The 18,848-nt window shown below is 34.1% G+C and overlaps 1 protein-coding gene across 8 annotated transcripts in view; it reads right to left on the bottom strand.

The window, feature by feature from the left end:
• Positions 1-18,848, bottom strand: part of tpm1 (tropomyosin 1 (alpha)) — a 57,151-nt gene that overhangs the window by 11,594 nt on the left and 26,709 nt on the right. For 4 of the 8 annotated variants that reach the window (XM_056451630.1, XM_056451633.1, XM_056451628.1 and 1 more), the window contains 5 exons: positions 18,568-18,685; positions 15,740-15,810; positions 10,787-10,862; positions 6,666-6,728; positions 4,007-4,076 (listed from right to left, as the gene is read on the bottom strand). In XM_056451630.1, the coding sequence (XP_056307605.1) occupies positions 4,007-4,076; positions 6,666-6,728; positions 10,787-10,862; positions 15,740-15,810; positions 18,568-18,685 (398 nt within the window). Of the gene's footprint in view, positions 1-1,511; positions 1,595-4,006; positions 4,077-6,665; positions 6,729-10,786; positions 10,863-15,739; positions 15,811-18,567; positions 18,686-18,848 lie in introns of those variants that run through there. The other 4 variants (XM_056451629.1, XM_056451627.1, XM_056451631.1 and 1 more) reach the window with 2 other exon arrangements.

The raw sequence follows: 18,848 nt of genomic DNA, 5'->3' as shown, positions 1-18,848 counted from the left end.
AATAAGCTCAATAAACCACTTCTGAAAAGTTTGCCTGTAAAATTTATTTTAGTATTACTTTTTTCCCCCTAAAGGGGTCTTCTACTCACCAAGGTTGCATTTATTTGATTAACAATACAGTAAAACATTTATTTAGTGAATTATGTTTAACCTAAATGAAACCTCTTCCATTTAAATACATCTTAAAATGTGATGCATTTCCACGATTCAAAGTTGAATTAGCTAAAATGCTCACATTGTAATATATACTGTAACTATATTTTATAAATATGCTACAGCAAATATTTTAGAAAGCTTCATGGCTGCACCTATTGGATCCAAAAATACTGTAAAAATATTGTGAAATATAAATGTAATGTAATGTGTATTTATATAGCGCATTTACCATGTACAGCTATACACCTAATGCGCTTCAAAATCATGAGGGGGGGTCTCTCCACACCACCACCAGTGTGCAGCATCCTTTTGGATGATGCGACGGCAGCCACTGGACAGCGGTGCCAGTGCGCTCACCACACACCAGCTATTGGTAGAGTGGAGAGACAGTGAAAGAGCTAATTCTGTGGATGGGGATGATTGGGAGGCCATGATGGGTAAGGGCTGATGGAGGGTATTTGGCCAGGACACCAGGGTTACATCCCTCCTCTTTACAAGAAATGCCAAGTGATTTTTAATGACCACAGAAAGTCAGGACCTGGGTTCTGAAACCTGGTACTGACCAGGCTCAGCCCTGCTTAGCTTCAGTGAGTAACCGGTCTTGGGCTGCGTAATTAAACTTAATGTAATTGTGACTTTAAAACAACTAGTTTCTATTTGAACATATTATAAACAGTAACTTAATCCTGTGATTTAAAGCAGAATTGTTTGCATATTCAGTGTCATATGATGCATCAGAAATAATTAAAATATGATCTTAAGATCTCAAATTTGAGCACAGATTTTAGAACTGTTTTACTTTTCAAACGTTTCTTCATGTTTTTTGACAAATAAAGTTTATTACTTGATTGAAGTAAACAAAATGTACAATTCTAATTTTTTAAACAATATTATAAATTAATAAAATATTAAATTAAATAATTAGTGTTTAAAAACAAATTATAATAGATTTTTTCAGTGAAATACGCCTTCAATATTCCTGAAATATTTTGTATTTGTTACTATATTTTAGAACTTATAATTCACGATTTATTATAAATACTTTATAAATGAATAATGAACTATAAATAAATAAATGAACTTGAAATAACAGATTATCAAGCCATATCTCCCAGCACCAGTACTGACCAGCAAAATTTATTTATTAAGTTAGCGGTTATGATTGTTAAAACAATAGTTAGAAATTAAAAACCCACAAAACTTCTATACATGGACTCCACAAGCCACGCGCCTTGTGGAGCTCCAGTGATAGCAGTGTGTTAAACAGAAGGAAGAGTCGCGGTGTGTGAACTGAAGACGGGGTGAGAAGGAGGATTATGGGTAAAGGAAAGGCACAGGCAGAGACCGCAGATGAATTACATTGAAGTCATGTCATTGAGAGCGTGGTCCAGCTCCTCGCTGATGGCTTTGTACTTGAGTTTCTGGGAATATAACTCATCTATGGGGGATTCCGCATGAGTTTGATGGAGGGGGAAATGGAGGAACGGGTGAAGGAAGGATTTAAAAGAAACAGATGCAGGAGTGAAGCATCCAGTTCAGCGGCAGGACAGACGGCAGAGATGGAGAGAGTGGAGGGAAAACAGAAAAATCAAAGTTAAAAAGGATGAAAAGGAACTGAAATTTAAAGCAAACGAATGGATATCTCAACCAGATCGACTAATAATTCACATTCAGTCATTGTATAAAAAACTTAAATAAAAAATACACAAGTGGAACATTTTCATGTGAAAAATGTGATCAGTTATTACATTTCACATGTGTTTTAAATGTGTTCCAATAGAGCATGTTCCAAAATTTAAAATGCACCTTTTGGAACACACGTGGAACACCATTTTGGAATGCACAGCTTCGAAAAGCAATATATGTGGAGCATCATTTTGAAATGCATTGCATTCCAAAACTGTAGATCATTTTGGAATGCAATGCATGTGGAACGCATCATTTTGGACAGCATGCGATATACCGTTTTGGAACACATGTGGAACACTGCTTTGAAACGCAATGCACGTGGAACATCATTTTGGAATGCACAGCTTTGGAACGCATGTAAAACAGAGTTTTGCGATGCAGTTTTGGAACGCAATATGTGGAACATCATTTTGAAATGTGCTCCCACGTGCATTCCAACACAGTGCATTTCAAAATGATGTTCCAATTGCTTTGCGTTCCAAAACTGTTCTACATGCGTTTAAAAACTGCATTCCAAAATGTTGTTCCATATGCATGTAAATCAACCATTTTGGAATGTAATGCATGTGGAACGCATCTTTTTGGAACGTATGTGGTATACTGTTTTGGTATGCACACTTTTGGAATGCATGTGGAATACTGTTTTGGAATGCAAAGCTTGTGGAACATCATTTTGGAACACATGTGGAACATCGTTTTGGAACACGTGGAACATCGTTTTGGAACACATGTGCGACAGTTTTGGAACATACAATTTTGAATGAATGTCGAAGACCATTTTGGAATGCACAGAACATGGTATTGTTTTGAAACGCGGTATTGTTTACATAACGCATTCCAAAACCACTTGCTTAATGCATATTCCAAATATCTGTGTTCCATAATTTGGAACTGTTTTGAATGAACCAATTTCGGAACATTTTTGTGCGGAAATAAAGTGATCATTTCCACATTAAACCGTTCCAAAGCCACATTTTTGTTCCAAATATGCCTCACATGATTTATATATGCAAAATTTGTGTGACTCATGTGGTTTTTCTGTTTGACCATGGAAATTTGAATGACAGAGAACATTTACATGACACCCTTTATAATAATAATAATAATAATAATAATAATAATAATAAATATATATATATATATATATATATATATATATATATATATATATATATATATATATATATATATATATATATATATATATATATATATATATATATAAAATTTATTTTTTTTTTATTAGAAAAAGTATTTAACCCTAGTATTTAACCCTTCATTTCCATTTATTCGTCAGAAGGCCTAAAAACTTTTGAAAAAGGGTTTCAAAGTACAAGTATTTAAAAACAACACCATTGTCCAACCGTAAATGACTATATTATATTATTATAATGATTATATTATTGTAAAAATGTTAACTATATTTTGAACTATATGTATAAATGTTTCTCAGCAGCGACTAGCTATAAAAATTAATAATTATTATTAATGTAATTGTTTATTGTTCAACTACTATGTTTAATTGTGAAACGTTTTTATTATTTTTAAGTTTACATTTAAATGACCAAAAAATAGATAAATACTGCAGCTTCAGTTCCCATTATGGAAAAAGCACTCTGGTATGTATGTATGTATGTATGTATGTATGTATGTATGTATGTATGTATGTATGTATATATATATATATATATTTTTTTTTTTTTTAAATAAAATATCTTCATGTTCCACAGAAGAAAATTAATTCAAACAAGTTTAAAATGAAATAGACAATGTAATTTTTATCTACTAATGAACAGTCTTTGTTAACGTACTTCTAAGGCTTCTAATGTTGCGTTATCATCATTAATGCGTTGACGAAGCGCAAACACGTCGGTGCAGTTATGAAAATGATCTTGCGCTTGTTAAACAGGAGAAGACTATTGAACAGCAGCTCATAAAACGTCATCAAATGTACAATACAAAGTGAAGTCTGTGTGTGGATCTGACAAGCGCTGAACTCAACCGATAAGGAGAAACAGAGAAGGGCAGGAGGTTTGAGGAACAGTGTGATGGAAGAGAAATGAAAGGCTGGAAGCTGCATGACCTCAAGCTTAAGCAGATTCCTGCCTGAACTGAGATGTTAAATGTGTGATTGAATTAATAAACGAATAAAAAGTTGTACCTTCAAGATCATCAATGGTCTTCTCAAGCTTGGCGACAGACCTTTCAGCAAACTCCGCGCGAGTCTCAGCCTGTAGAGACAAATAAAACATTCACCGCTCTGAAAGACAGCCAAAGGCATTGAATAAAATGTATTTTACTTTGATTAAGCCTGTCAGGTCAATTAAACATTTTAGTCTTATTATTTATACAATATAGCAACTAATTATTCCAAATTAATTTAATATTAATGAGTTTTTACTAAAGAAATAACAAATTAAAATACATTTGTAAGTCATTATACTGTTAAATGTTAAAAGCGTAGATTTTTTTTTGATTCAACAATTTGTTACACAAACTTTTAGACTTCCTGATACCATTATTTTTTATTTTAATTTACTGTAAATTACAGTACTGTAAATATTTACAGACTAAATTATTTTGTTCTGCTAAAACGGTTTGGTTGCCAAAATTATTCAAAATGCTGTAAAAAAAAAAAATAGATATTACATCTTACAAATATATATATATATATATATATATATATATATATATATATATATATATATATATATATATATATATATATATATATATATATATATATATTAAAATCACCAATCCTTTTAAATTGAGCACCTTAATTGACACCCCCAGCAGCATATAGAGCACCATGAAAGTCCTCGTTGTATTTCACTTACACTTAATATTTACATTCAAAACATTCTCCTTACTATGAAATGTTAATGTGTCATTTTCAAAAATGTAGAAACAGCATGTTCAAAGACCTTTAACACAATTAATTAAATTCAATACTGTTAATATTCAAATGTGGTTCCTCAAATATAGATAAATATGGTGCTGAGAAAAATATCTAATGATTAACTCATAGAGACACTTATTCAATTGATTGATTCAAATGGCTGATTCATTCAGTGATGAAGTAAACGGCTCTTTTTCTGAATGGTACTTTGAATAACTGGTTCCCTAGATTGGTTCAAATCCCCGACATGCATTAGGAAACCGTGATTAAGGCTTTCAGGTCAGTTAAATACTCTTATTTCATCTAAAAGTCTAATAATTACACAATATAGCAAATAATTATTTCAAATACATTTCACAATGTGTTTTAACTAAGAAATTACCACCATGATGAATTTAAATCATTGTACTGTTAAACGTTAAGTGTTGACAGTACAAAAAAAGTAGTTTTGATTCAACAATTGTTACACAAACTTTAAGCCTTCATAATTCTATTCCTTTTTTATTATAATTTACTTTAAAATTAATTTTATTAAAATTTTCAATTTACTGTAAATTGCTTTTTAGAAATATTTACAGAAAACATTTACTGACTAAAAATATTTATTGGCATTTCAAAACAGCTTGGTTGCCAACATTTTTAAAAATACTTTAGTTTGTCAAACAAAAAAAAAAAAATCATAAAGGTTTGTTTCTACATAAAGAAAGTAAATCATCGAAAGTTTCATTTGATCCAAATCGGAGGTTGATTAACATATAAACATGACATTTTGGTAAATTAAATCATCCTTAAAATATGAAACTAATATTGCAAGCAGGTGGTGAGAAAAATGTGAGCAAGGTAAGACATTAATTCAACTGATTCATTCAAATGAGTGATTCATTCAGTGATGAAGTAAACGGCTCTTTTTCTGAATGGCACCTTGAATAATTGGTTCACTAGATTGGTAACGCACAACACTACTGCTGTGGCTTTACAATGTAAGGTTTTCATTGGCAAAATTGAAACGCAGCCAATATGGTGTCTGAAATTGAATGTTAACTTATTTACAGAACTGCGAGATGGAGTGAATGTCACATTTGAACTTATGCTATTGAGACAAAGGTAGCCCTTGTGTTATAACAGAGTATATATGGGAATCAGAGAGTGAAATTAAATACCTTTTAAGACCTTTAAGGCTTTTTCCATACATTAAGACCTTATAATTACTTTAGGTTTCAACTGAAAACACTGGCGAGATTTTAACTTACAATATATTTACTAAATATTAATGTAAGAAACTAATCCAAAATTAAAACATCAGTCATATACTGAATAAAAATCTATTAAATCTAGCCAATTCAGCAGGTTGGCGCCTGTAGAACTGCAGAAATAACAGTGATGATTTGGTTACTGCAATAAACAAAGCAGCATGATGTCAAATCTAGCAAGATTTTATTAATTTCATAAACTACAGTATCCTGATATTTGCAGATTTAATTCAGGCAAACTTTTGCATACAACCATACATTGCATATTCAAAAATGATAGAAAATGGAATACCTTGCAAAATAGCATCTAAGACTTAATACTTTTTAAGGCCCTTAAATTTCTCTACATTATTTATTAACTTTTAATACTTTTTAAGACCCCCCGGACACCCTGTATAATGAGCTTGTGTGATTTTGAAGTCTATATCATTTGACATCAATGAGACACAAACTTATATCACAGCATCTTGAAATTTAGGGTAATTTACTATCTATAAAATTCTGCAGGGAGTTGTTATCTTGTATCATATTCATCACAGTTTGAAATGCAAGTTTCAGAGTGACCTCAGGTTAAAGAGTATGCATTAATTACATTTTAAAACAATTTAATGTATTAAAACAGCTGAATCGATCTGAAACATCTTTTACAGTGCTGGAGATGTGCTTACCTCCTTCAGTTTGTCAGTGAGCACCTTGATCTCCTCCTCATACTTGTCTTCTTTCTGCGAGTACTGTAAACATCACAAAATAGACAGACGTGAGACACGCATCAGGAACACTCAACATTAGCTCATCACTCAGTATCATACCCTGGTTTGGAGTAGCAGCACGCAAATTGGATTATTTTGGCTTATTATTTTACCTCGCTTAAAAGATCAGGCAGAATCTGGATATTTTAATAGGTATTACTGATCTCTGGCTAATTTGTTTTTTAAACAAGTGTGCGAATCAGATTATATTATCTGGATGAACTGAACTATGATGGAAAAATGACCAAATTTATAGCAAATGAAACTCAAATTTTCACATTTGTTGTAGGCGTTACACGTTTGTTACATGATCAACAATTTACTTGTTGAACTTGAAAGCAGATTTTCAAGTTTCTTAATCCCACAGTGAAAGGCATAACTGGCAATTTACATTTATTTTGCATCAATAAAGCATTTTAATATTTAAAAATTGGCCTCGTAACACTGGCATATTAGTGTAAATAATGTGAAATTGCATACACTCCCTAAAAATATATAATAATATGTCAATCAATAAGAATATTGGCCATGTCTATTATCACACACACTGAAATTGCACTAAAGCCGGCTCTTACCTTTTCTCAAATTGGCATCTTAAAATTATACTAGCATTCTGAAAACTGAAACTATCCTGGATAGTGTCCAATCATCAATAACAAAATCCAGCAAACAGAGTAAACCATGCACGAAAATAAATCCCTGGAATTAATTCCTCCACTTTGTAACTGATGGTATCACGGACCATTTGGTCAAAACTCCATTATATCTACGGTGGTAAAGAATTGAAAAATCAGTAAGACATTTTAAAGTAGCGGTCACTGTAGGGAGTGAAAATTATTTTTGCAGTGGCCCAGCCAGAGTCCTGACTTAAATCCAATTGAGAATCCGTGGAGGGAGCTAGAAATCAGGGTGATGGCAATAAGACCCTACAAGCTGATACAGTAAGAGCTCATTACTGGGGATGAATGGAAGTAAAATTATCTTTACAGTGGCCCAGCCAGAGTCCTGACTTAAATTCAATTGAGAATCTGAGGAGGGAGCTAAAAATCAGGGTGATGGCAATAAAGACCCTGCAAGCTGATAGAGTAAGAGCTCATTACAGGAGATGAATGGAAGTAAAATTATTTTTACAGTGGCCCAGCCAGAGCCCTGACTTAAATCCAATTGAGAATCTGAGGAGGGAGCTAAAGATCAGGGTGATGGCAAGAAGACCCTGTTGGGTCTCGTTGGAGCTCATCTCTAGAGATGAATGGGCAAAACTACCAGTAAAGACATTTTTTCCCAGAATGACACCTCTAGAATTTTTTCTAGAATGATGCTTCTTGTATCTTTTGAAAGAAGCCCGTGTCAAATAAAATGTTGGGGTTGATATTATAAAAGTATACTGTTAAAACAATCCAATAACATTATGTACAAAGTAATAATATGTCTATCTTTAGTATTATTAGAAATTGTAAGCATAATCCTTTTGATTATAATTATTAATCCAGTCTAAATAGTACTTAATTATTACTTTAAAAAAATAATTACAATAAGCACTTTTCCTGTTCACATGCGAATGCACTTTTCCATTCGGTATATTTCTAGTATAAATAGTGCTTTCTCAGTGTCCACACTGAAAATTCCTTAAAGAAAACATAATTAAAATAGCAGGATATTACACAAAATATGAAAATAATTAAAGCTGTGACTGTTGAGTGTATGAAGTTTTGACAGTCCAGATATTGTTATAAAAAGGAGGGGTCTCTGCTTTCGGCAAAATATTTCAAATACTTTGGGTGCACAAGTCTATCAGTTGGGATGCAACTTGTGATAATTCAACATTTCTGTCCTGTCAAAAAGCATCAGGTGTTTGACTGGTCATCCATATTCCCCATTAGGTTTCAAAACCAGCGTAACCAGATTTCACTTTAAAGGGATAGTTCACAAAAAACCCTGAAAATGTGGTTATCATTTACTCACCCTTCACTTGTTGCAAACCTGTTTGAGTTTCTGTCTTCTGTCGAGCACAAAGGAAGTTATACTGAAGAATGTTGGAAAGCAGCAGCCATTAGCTATGTTTCCAGTTCAAGCATTTTGAAATATTCACACAAAACAAAATGTCATACACTTTAAAAATGAAAGCCACCGCTCGTTCATGGCTTCTCCCACCACAGCAAACTCCCTTTTTTAGTTTATCAGGACTATTGTGTACTTTTTGACTCATTAGATCAGGGGTGTCAAACTCAGTTCCTGGAGGGCGGCTTCCCTGCAGAGTTTAGTTTCAATCCTTGTCCAACACACTTACCTGTACGTTTCAAATAAGCCTGAAGGACTCAATTAGTTTGATCAGCTGTGTTTAATTAGGGTTGGAATTAAACTGTGCAGAGCTGCGGCCCACCAGGAACTGAGTTTGACACCTGTGCATTAGATGGAAACGGTGATTTATTTGCAAATACATGTTTATATACTACTCCCAATTTTGCACATAAAACGAATTCACATATATTTGGATAAAATCAGAGCTATTGACTTCTATACTACTTTTTTGCTCCTATAGATGTCATTGGCTGCCAGTTTCCAACATTCTTCAGAATATCTTCAATTCAACAAAAGAAAGAATTTCAGGAGAGTTTAGAACCACTTCAGGTTAAGTAAATGTTCATTTTGAGGTGAACTATCCCTTTAAAAAGACTTCACTGCAACATATTGGCATAAAAACAGAGCTATTGACTTCTATTGTATTTGTTTTGTTCCTACTATGGATGTCAATGGCTGCCAATCTCCAACATTCTTCAGAATATTTTTAATTCAACAGAAGAAATGCTAATTTTGAGGCGAGCTACTCCTTTAACAAAATTTCAACTATAACTTTAACATTTTACAACATCATTGGACAAAAAAATAGCTATTGACTTCCATAGTAGTTTCTGCTCCTACAATAGATGTCAATGGCTGCTGGTTTCCAACATTCTTCAGAATATCTTCATTTTTAATAAGAATAAAGAAATTCATAAAGGTTTAGAACCACTTTGGGGTGCATAAATAATGAGTAAATGTTAATCATTGGGTGAACTTCCTTTAAGACTTCCACTATGAAATATTTGGATAAAAACATAGCTATTGACTTCTATAGTACTTTTTGTTCCTACTATGGTTGTCAATGGCTGCCAGTTTCCAACATTCTTCAAAATATCTTTAATTCAATCGAAGAAAGAAATTCATAAAGGTTTAGAACCATTTGAGGGTGCATAAATAGGGAGTAAATGTTAATTATTGGGTGAACTTCCCTTAAACAAGACTTGTACTACAACGTCTTTGGATAGAAACATAACTATTGCATAACATCCTTCAGAGTAGCTTCAACTCAACAGAAGAAATTAATTCAGAAAAGTTTAGAACCACTTCAGGGTGAATAAATAATGCGTAAACATTCATTTTTGGATTAACTATCCCTTTAAAAAGACTTTCACCACAACATCGTTGGATAAAAACTGAGCTATTGACTTCTATAGTAGTTTCTGCTTCTACAATAAATGTCAATGGCTGCTGGTTTCCAACATTCTTCAAAATATCTTCATTTTAACAGAAGAAAGAAATTCTGAAAAGTTTAGAACCACTTCAGGGTGAATAAATAATGGGTAAACATTCATTTTTGGGTGAACTATCGCTTTAAAAAGACGTCCACTGCAACATCTTTGGATAAAACCAGAGCCATTGACTTCTATACTATCTTACTGCTCCTACTATGGATGTCAATGGCTGCCAGTTTCCAACATTCCTCAGAATATCTCCATTAAAACAGAACAAATAAATTCAGAAGAGTTAAGAACCACTTCAGGTTGAGTAAATGTACATTTTGGGGTAAACTATCCCTTTAAGAGGTTTCCACTATAGCATAAATAAACGTCAGCAGATCCACCAGCATCAAATCAGTACAAATCAACAAATGACGCTCGGTGCACAGACAGAGTAGGACAGATAAACATTAGGAAACACCGGTTATCCCGGTTTGAGGAGGGTTGCTGACGCAGTGCCTGGGGCTGCGGCAGCGCTCGTACCTTCTCAGCCTGGGCTTCCAGAGACTTCAGGTTGTTGGTCACAGTTTTCAACTCTTCCTCAAGCTCTGAGCATTTGCTGGTGTTTCACATACAGAACGCAGGGGAAGAGGAGGAACAAGGGAAATGGAGGATAGGAAGGAGGAAGGAAAAACAAACAAAAAAACCCTAAATCAATCCAATCAGGAGTGGAGGACGAGGGGAGCCCGATGTCCCCTTAACGCAGCAGGAATGAGCCGTGATCAAAAATGCAAGTCAAGTAACTGCTGCATGCATGGTGTTACACTTCAGCCTCAAAGTATACTTCAGTTTTTAGGGTTCAGTGCGTGATAAAAGTTCTGTCATCATCCCTGCACAAGCATACTGCATGTGCGTAGCTTGGATAAGTTTGTACACACTACTGCATTTCCAATACACAAACTGACAATACACCTACAAATGGATGGTTCAACCAATAATGATGTGTTTTTAAAGCTTCTTTCCTATATTTAACACAAAAAGTAGATATTTTGAAGAATGCTGGGACCCACTGACGCCCAGAGTAGGAAAAAAATACTATTGAAGATGACATGTGCCAGCTATTATCATTTTTCAAAGTATCTTCTTCTGTGTTCAACAAACTTAAATAGGTTTTGAACAAGAGAAGACTGAATGAATGACCATTTTATTTTGGGTGAACTATCCCTTTAAATGAAAACATTTAATAAAAACTCCCATATAAATTGCTAAATAATTAATGCTAGCATGTTTCTAGCCCATTTCAGCATGGGTTTGTTTGGCCTTAACAGTGTTGGGTGAACCATCCCTTTAATGGAAACATGCAATAAAAAAAAATTCAAATTGTAAAAAGGTTTACACTAGCATGAGGTATGTTTCTACCACATTTTAGCATGACTAAGTGTTTTATAACACCGCTTCCTGGTTAATATCATGCAATAATTAGCAACACCGCTAACATGAATTAACAGGTTGCTCCTAACACACGGCAACAGCCATTCAATGTTTTAAACATGTTGTAACATGCTGCTAAGACGAATTAAGATGTTGATATCAGGTACATCAATGCTAGCATGAATGAGCATGTTTCTAGCATGTGTGAAGGAATTAAAAGAAAAGCAATTGAAGTTTAAAATAAAACTTTCAATCACTCAAAACTTTTGAATAAAAAGTTTTAGCTTAGCTAACCTTTAACATATTGCTAACTTGACTTGCTAATAACATGACATAAAAATTGTATCGTGGATATAACATGCTGCTAGACTGAATTAGCAAGTTGCTAACATTTCTTTAACATGTTAAATGTTAACATGCTAACATTCATCATGTTTCAACATTTCTAATATGGTTACCACATTGTTTCTTACATGCCCCTTACATTTGTTACCTCCGTGTCTTAAACATGTTTAAAGTCACCATTTACCAGTGTAATGTTTATAATGTGTTGTAGCTCATAGCTAACATGTTTTTACATTTCACACAAAACAATTTACGTGTTGCTCACATGTTTTAACTCCATGCAAACATTTAACCCATTGCTTACATTTTAACAGTTGCTAACGTATTTATCAATATGCTAACATATTGCTAACAATTAACCCATGGCTTACAATTTCTCTGTTGCTAACGTTTTAAACACTATGCTAACATATAGATAACATGTACCCGTGGCTTACAATTTAACTGTTGCTAACGTTTTAAACACTATGCTAACATATAGATAACATGTAACCGTGGCTTACAATTTAACTGTTGCTAATGTTTTAAACACTATGCTAACATATAGATAACATTATACCCATGGCTTACAATTTAACTGTTGCTAATGTTTTAAACACTATGCTAACATATAGATAACATGTTACCAATGGCTTACAATTTAACTGTTGCTAACATGTTTTAAACACCATGCTAACATAAAGATAACAAGTAACCCATGGCTTACAATTAAACGGTTGCTAACATGTTTTAGCACAATGCTAACATTCAGCAAACTGATTTCTAACATTTAACCCATGACTTACAATTTAATGGTTGCTAACTTCTTTTACATAAAGTTAATAGCGTGCTGGTACCATGTTTAAAACAATGCTAGGATTAGCTCTATGTCGCTAATGTGTAAAGGGATCAATAAAAACCATTTAAAATGAATACAATGATATATTGCTAGTAAATTTAAAGCACAAAACCCTAAAAATAATAACTTTCAAACTGCTGAAAGTGTGTGTATGTTATGAAATGGAGTTTTATAAGGCTAAGCATTTCACTGGGCACATATGCTAAAGTATACCTAAAAAAATGAAGTATACTTTGGGCTTTATGGGAAGCATTTGAGTCGCAGCATTCCTGCTAAGTTAGAAGGGTGTAAAACCAAACGTTTCACCAACATAAAGATGGACCAAGTAAGGTAGCAAAGCAGGAGAAACAGCAGTTTTGCATATACTACAGGGTGCACTGTGCGGAAAGACGGTTGGTTTTATGCAACCTAACAATCGGTGAGTAGTACCTGTTCTTCTGAAGCCTTTAATGACTTATAGGTTTGGTCCAACACTCGAAGCTCATCTTGTAATCTTCGATTGCATCTGTTAGTGTAGGGAGAAGGCCATTCCAAACGCCAGCCGCATGCAAGTTAACAGTTCATGCAAAAAAAATTACAAAAACAGCCAAACACAAACGCAGCAATGTTTACCATGTGTTAGTCAACAGCAAAACGCTAGTAAATTTGCAAGAGGTGAACACACGGGATGCAATAATAATCATAAGTTGAAACAATGTACATTTTTTATTAAAGAGCCCCTATTATGGGTTTTTGAAAAATGAGCTTCCATGCAGTGTCTAACTGTGCGTTCACACCGAAGGCGGTGAGAGCGGCACAGGTCGCTCTGGCTGCCCTGGCCACAACAGTGTCTGCCTTCAGCTCCGACGACGAGAGTGTCAAAATTCGCTACATTGATCTTGTAGTTACAGGGACCGTTGCAGCATATCATATCAGTTACACTCCTGCATAAAACATGGTTTCTAGCGTGAAAACGTTGACAATTTTTATCAAATTCATTTAACAATGGAAGATCAAGTTGCATGTGGTGTGGCTTAGGTCCGCTTGATTATACAATATGTCCATATGTTTGAAATATCCTGAAGCAGCAATACGGTTTTGTACTGTCGCATGAGATTCCCGCGTTTTTTTTAAAAAGAGAAATATATAATAATATAGTATATAATATAGAGAATTTATATATAATATAGAGAATTTATATATATATATATATATATATATATATATATATATATATATATATATATATATATATATATATATATATATATATATATATATATATATATATATATATATATATATATATATATATATATATATTTGACCTTGCATGCATATCAGCCTGTTGTTGGAGACCCTCAAAACTAAAATATTACCTTTTATAATGCAAAATAGGGGCTCTTTACTTTTGTTCCCCCCCAAAAAAGAGGATATATAGACAAAATCTTATAAAAGTTTTAGTTCTTTTAGTTTAAATCTTTTGAATTGAACAGAAAACAATGAAAAATGTAATTATAAATCAGAAATATGTCCCACTGACTACACTCTCAGAAAAAAAAGGTACACAGAGATACAAATAATGTTCCTTAAGAAACAGTTTTGTACCTTTGTATAAGTTGTACCTTATATTGTACAGAAAAGATCTCTTATGATACTGTTCTGTACCTTTTATGATGCAACTGAAATGAAGGTACACAATGGTTCCGATGAAAAGGTATGCAAGTGCTGGACAACTCCTTTATTACAATATCTATGAAAATAAATATTATTGGAAATGCAAAGTAATTTTATGAATAACTTCCAAATAAAAATCATTATTAAAAAGCATTTGTTTAAAAAAACTCAAACATTATTATTAAGTTCTATAATACAAAACAACTGGTGAAACAAAACTATAGGTGTTGTAAACTAAACATTCAAAGCATTTTTAGTAAACATTTAGTAAGTATTTTCTGATAAATACATTTTCATTATTGATACCCGCACCTTTTGACGTTTGCTTTCCACTACGCACGTGAGCTGGCAAACGTCCTGCATATGCAAAGTGTTCATGCAGACATTTAACTATTGTAAAACTAATCAAACATTTTGCATATCTCCTTACAGTACTTTTGCATTACTTTATTTCTATTTTAAATTGTGTTAATGGTGTTAAATTGTTTTTAAAAAGTGATTACAAAGGTACAGTGTAAAAATTTGAGAAAAAAAAATTGAAAATAAAATCGACACATTTTGGATAAAGCAAAATGCCTTTAAATACTTCTTGAAGGAACACATTTGACACAAGGTACTAAAAGTGTCTTGGTTTTAAAAACCAAAAGGTACAAATCATGTCCTTAAAAGGTACAAACTGCAATGATACAAATTTGTTTCTTTGTTTTCAGGTACAATTCTATCCCATAAAAAGGTACTGCCCCAGTGACAAGGGTTTGTACCTTCTTTGGTATAACATTGTCCCATTTTTTCTAAGAGTGTACGAAAAACAAACAAAAAAGTTATTAATATCTATATTTTTACCGGTTAATAATTAGCTAGCTATAAATTAGCGATGCACAAAATATATCGGTATTTACTGATGAATGAATCGGTATTTACTGATGTTATTATGTGACTGAAAAAAATAAACTAATGTTAATAAGTTAAGGTATTTATTGATAAACTCAGTTAATTATGTATTCATTTACATTTTGTAATTCGCCTCAGAAATATTCATTTCAACAATAGCAATTATCGGTCAATATATCGTTCCATAGTCTAAATGAGCATTTACGGTGTGTACACCTCCTGATATCGTACCTGTAAGGCTGTGTGAGTGTGTAAGAGTCAGGCACATGCATTAATATTATCGTTTATGGGTAGGTTTGTGCAGACATGCAGGAGGCTGCAGATGAATCTCGTACCTCTCGTTGAGCTCCGCACGTTCCTCTGTGCGCTCCAGCTCACCCTCAACAATCACCAGCTTACGGGCCACCTGCATACAGGCCAGACAAGAGGACAATTACACAACTGTATTTATAACCAACTGAATTGGGAAAACACACACGTTTGTTTTTATGAATTGTGGGAGCATAGCAAAGGTTTCCATTGATTTTATAGTGTACAAACTGTATTTTCTACTGCTTTAACCCAGGGGTACCCAAACATTTTTCTTATGAAGGGCCAAAAAACAAATATCATCGAGTGCTGTGATCTAAAGATAAATACACCAAACTATTTTACACCAAAGTTGCCAAGGGTAATTCCCTAATTTATTTCATAATATTTAAAAATAATTAGAAAAAAAAAAAAAAAAAAAAAAAAAAAAAAAAAAAAAAAAAAATCACTGAGTCATATAAACTAAAGGCCATATTACTTTTTACATGATAACTTATTGCAATTAAAACATAAATCACATTTATAACAGTGAAGTTCAATGTAGCATACACTAGTCAAGCCGAATCTGCCTTTGCCTTGATTCCCTCACCAAGTGTCTCTGCATTGTCCTCTATCCGTCGGGTGACAGTGTGTACATTTTAACCTAAATTACAGCATTTAAATTGAAATATTTAAGATCAGTTAGCCTTGTTTGTAGCTTACCAATAAAACGTATGAATAAAAGGTTACGTTAAATTTTAAATAATCTCTAAACCACCCCCACCATTCTCCCTCTCTTCTCAGATGGCATGACGGTCCAAATCAAAGGTTACTATGGGCCAACTTTGGCCCGCGGGCCCTAGTTTGGGCATCACTGCTCTAACCGCACCCTACTCCTAAACCCAACCCTCACAGGAAACTGTCTGCAGTATTACTTTCTGAAATAAACTCATTCTGTGTGATTTATTAGCTTTTTGAGAAATGAAGAAAGCCATGTCCTCATATTTCACCACCTTCTTGTAATACCAGTGTCATTACACACACAAAACAAAAAGGACAAAAACAAAACGGCTTCAAAAAAGTTGAATAAAGCACAAGGCAAAAATAAATTAATAAATAAAATAAATGAATAAGGGTAAAACATTCCAAAACAAAAGAAATAAAAAAGATGTAACAAGACAAAAAACTAAAGAGGATAAAAAAAAATTATATATATATATATATATATTTTTTTTTAATACAAAAAAAAAGGAACATTTTTTAAAAATGAACAAAGTCTAAATAAACCCAAGACTACTAACAGTAAATAAAAACTAAAAGGAACAAAAAAAAAAACAAATGAAACATGACAACATACACTCACTGGCCACTTTATTAGGTACACCTTCCTAGTACCAAGTTAGACCCCCTTTTGCCTTCCAAACTACCTTAATCTTTCTTGGCATAGATATAACAAGATACTGGAAATATTCTCAAGAGATTTTGCTCCATATTGACATGATAGCATTACACAGCTGCAGATTTGTCAGCTGCACATCCACGATGCGAATCTCCTGTTCCACCACATCCCAAAGGTGCTCTATTGGATTGAGTTCTGGTGACTGTGGAGGCCATTTGAGTACAGTAAACTCATTGTCATGTTCAAGAAACCAGTCTGAGATGCTTCATGCTTTATGACATGGCACGTTATCTTGCTAGAAGTAGCCATGAGAATATGGGTACACTGTGGTCATAAAGGGATGAACATGGTCTGCAACAATACTCAGGTAGGCTGTAGTGTTGACACGATGCTCAATTGGTACTAATGGGCCCAAAGTGTGCCAAGAAAATATCCCCCACACCATTACACCACCACCACCAGCCTGAACCATTGATACAAGACAGGATGGATCCATGCTTCCATGTTGTTGATGCCAAATTCTGAGCCTACCATCCAAATGTCGCAGCAGAAATCGACACTCATCACCAGGCTACGCTTCTCCAATCTTCTATTGTCCATTTTTGGTGAGCCTGTGTGAATTGTAGCCTCAGTTTCCTGTTCTTAGCTGACAGGAGTGGCACCCGGTGTGGTCTTCTGCTGCTGTAGCCCATCCGCCTCAAGGTTGGACGTGTTTTGTGTTCAGAGATGCTCTTCTGCACACCTCAATTGTAACGAGTGGTTATTTGAGTTACTGTTGCCTTTCTATCAGCCTGAACCAGTCTGGCATCAACAAGGCCTTTGCGCCCACAGAACTGCCGCTCACTGGATATTTTCTTTTTCAGACCGTTCTCTGTAAATCCTAGAGATGGTTGTGCGTGATAATCCCAGTAGATCAGCAGTTTCTGATACATCCAGACCAGCCTGTCTGGCACCAACAACCATGCCACGTTTAAAGTCACTTAAATCTCCTTTCTTCCCCATTCTGATGCTCGATTTGAACTGCAGCAGATCGTCTTGACCATGTCTACATGCCCAAATGCATTGAGCTGCTGCCATGTGATTGGCTGATTAGAAATTTGGATAGAGCAGTTGGACAGGTGTACCTAATAAAGTGGCCGGTAAGTGTATTTAACAAAACTTTAAACAAATTTCAAAGTCAAAATTAAAACAAGACAAATTAATACAAAACTAAACCCAAAATATGAACAAAATATAAAAAATATGACAAGATTTAAAATAAAAAGTGAAAAACTACAAACAAAGACAACAAAACAGAGCTATATTGTATAAAATAACCAGACAAAACCATGCAATCCTACTCAAAGGCTCAAACTGAACTGTAAGCGTCTGCTGCTCGAACACTTGAAGTGTGAAAGGTCACATGACCAGGAAGGAAGTCGTGTGTGTGTGTTTGTTGTGTGTGCATGTGTGGTTGTAGCGGCTGAGGAAACCTGCCTCCTCGTATTTGCGGTCAGCCTCCTCAGCGATGTGCTTGGCCTCCTTCAGCTGGATCTCCTGAATCTCCATCTTCTCCTCATCCTTCAGAGCTCGGTTCTCGATCACCTTCATGCCTCTGAGGAGGAAGAAAGGAATGTAGTGAAGGAGAGAACAAAAAAAAACATCACTTGTGACTCAACAGAAATCAATAACTCGCCACAAATTACATGGAGTCCAAAGCTCAGATGCAGACAAGCTGGCGGCTTTCAGAGCCAACATTTGAGTGGGGTTTTCTTCAT

Source organism: Danio aesculapii, chromosome 25 (assembly GCF_903798145.1).
Source record: "Danio aesculapii chromosome 25, fDanAes4.1, whole genome shotgun sequence".
Taxonomy (NCBI): Eukaryota; Metazoa; Chordata; class Actinopteri; order Cypriniformes; family Danionidae; genus Danio; species Danio aesculapii.
This window is presented reverse-complemented; position numbering and strand designations above follow the sequence as displayed.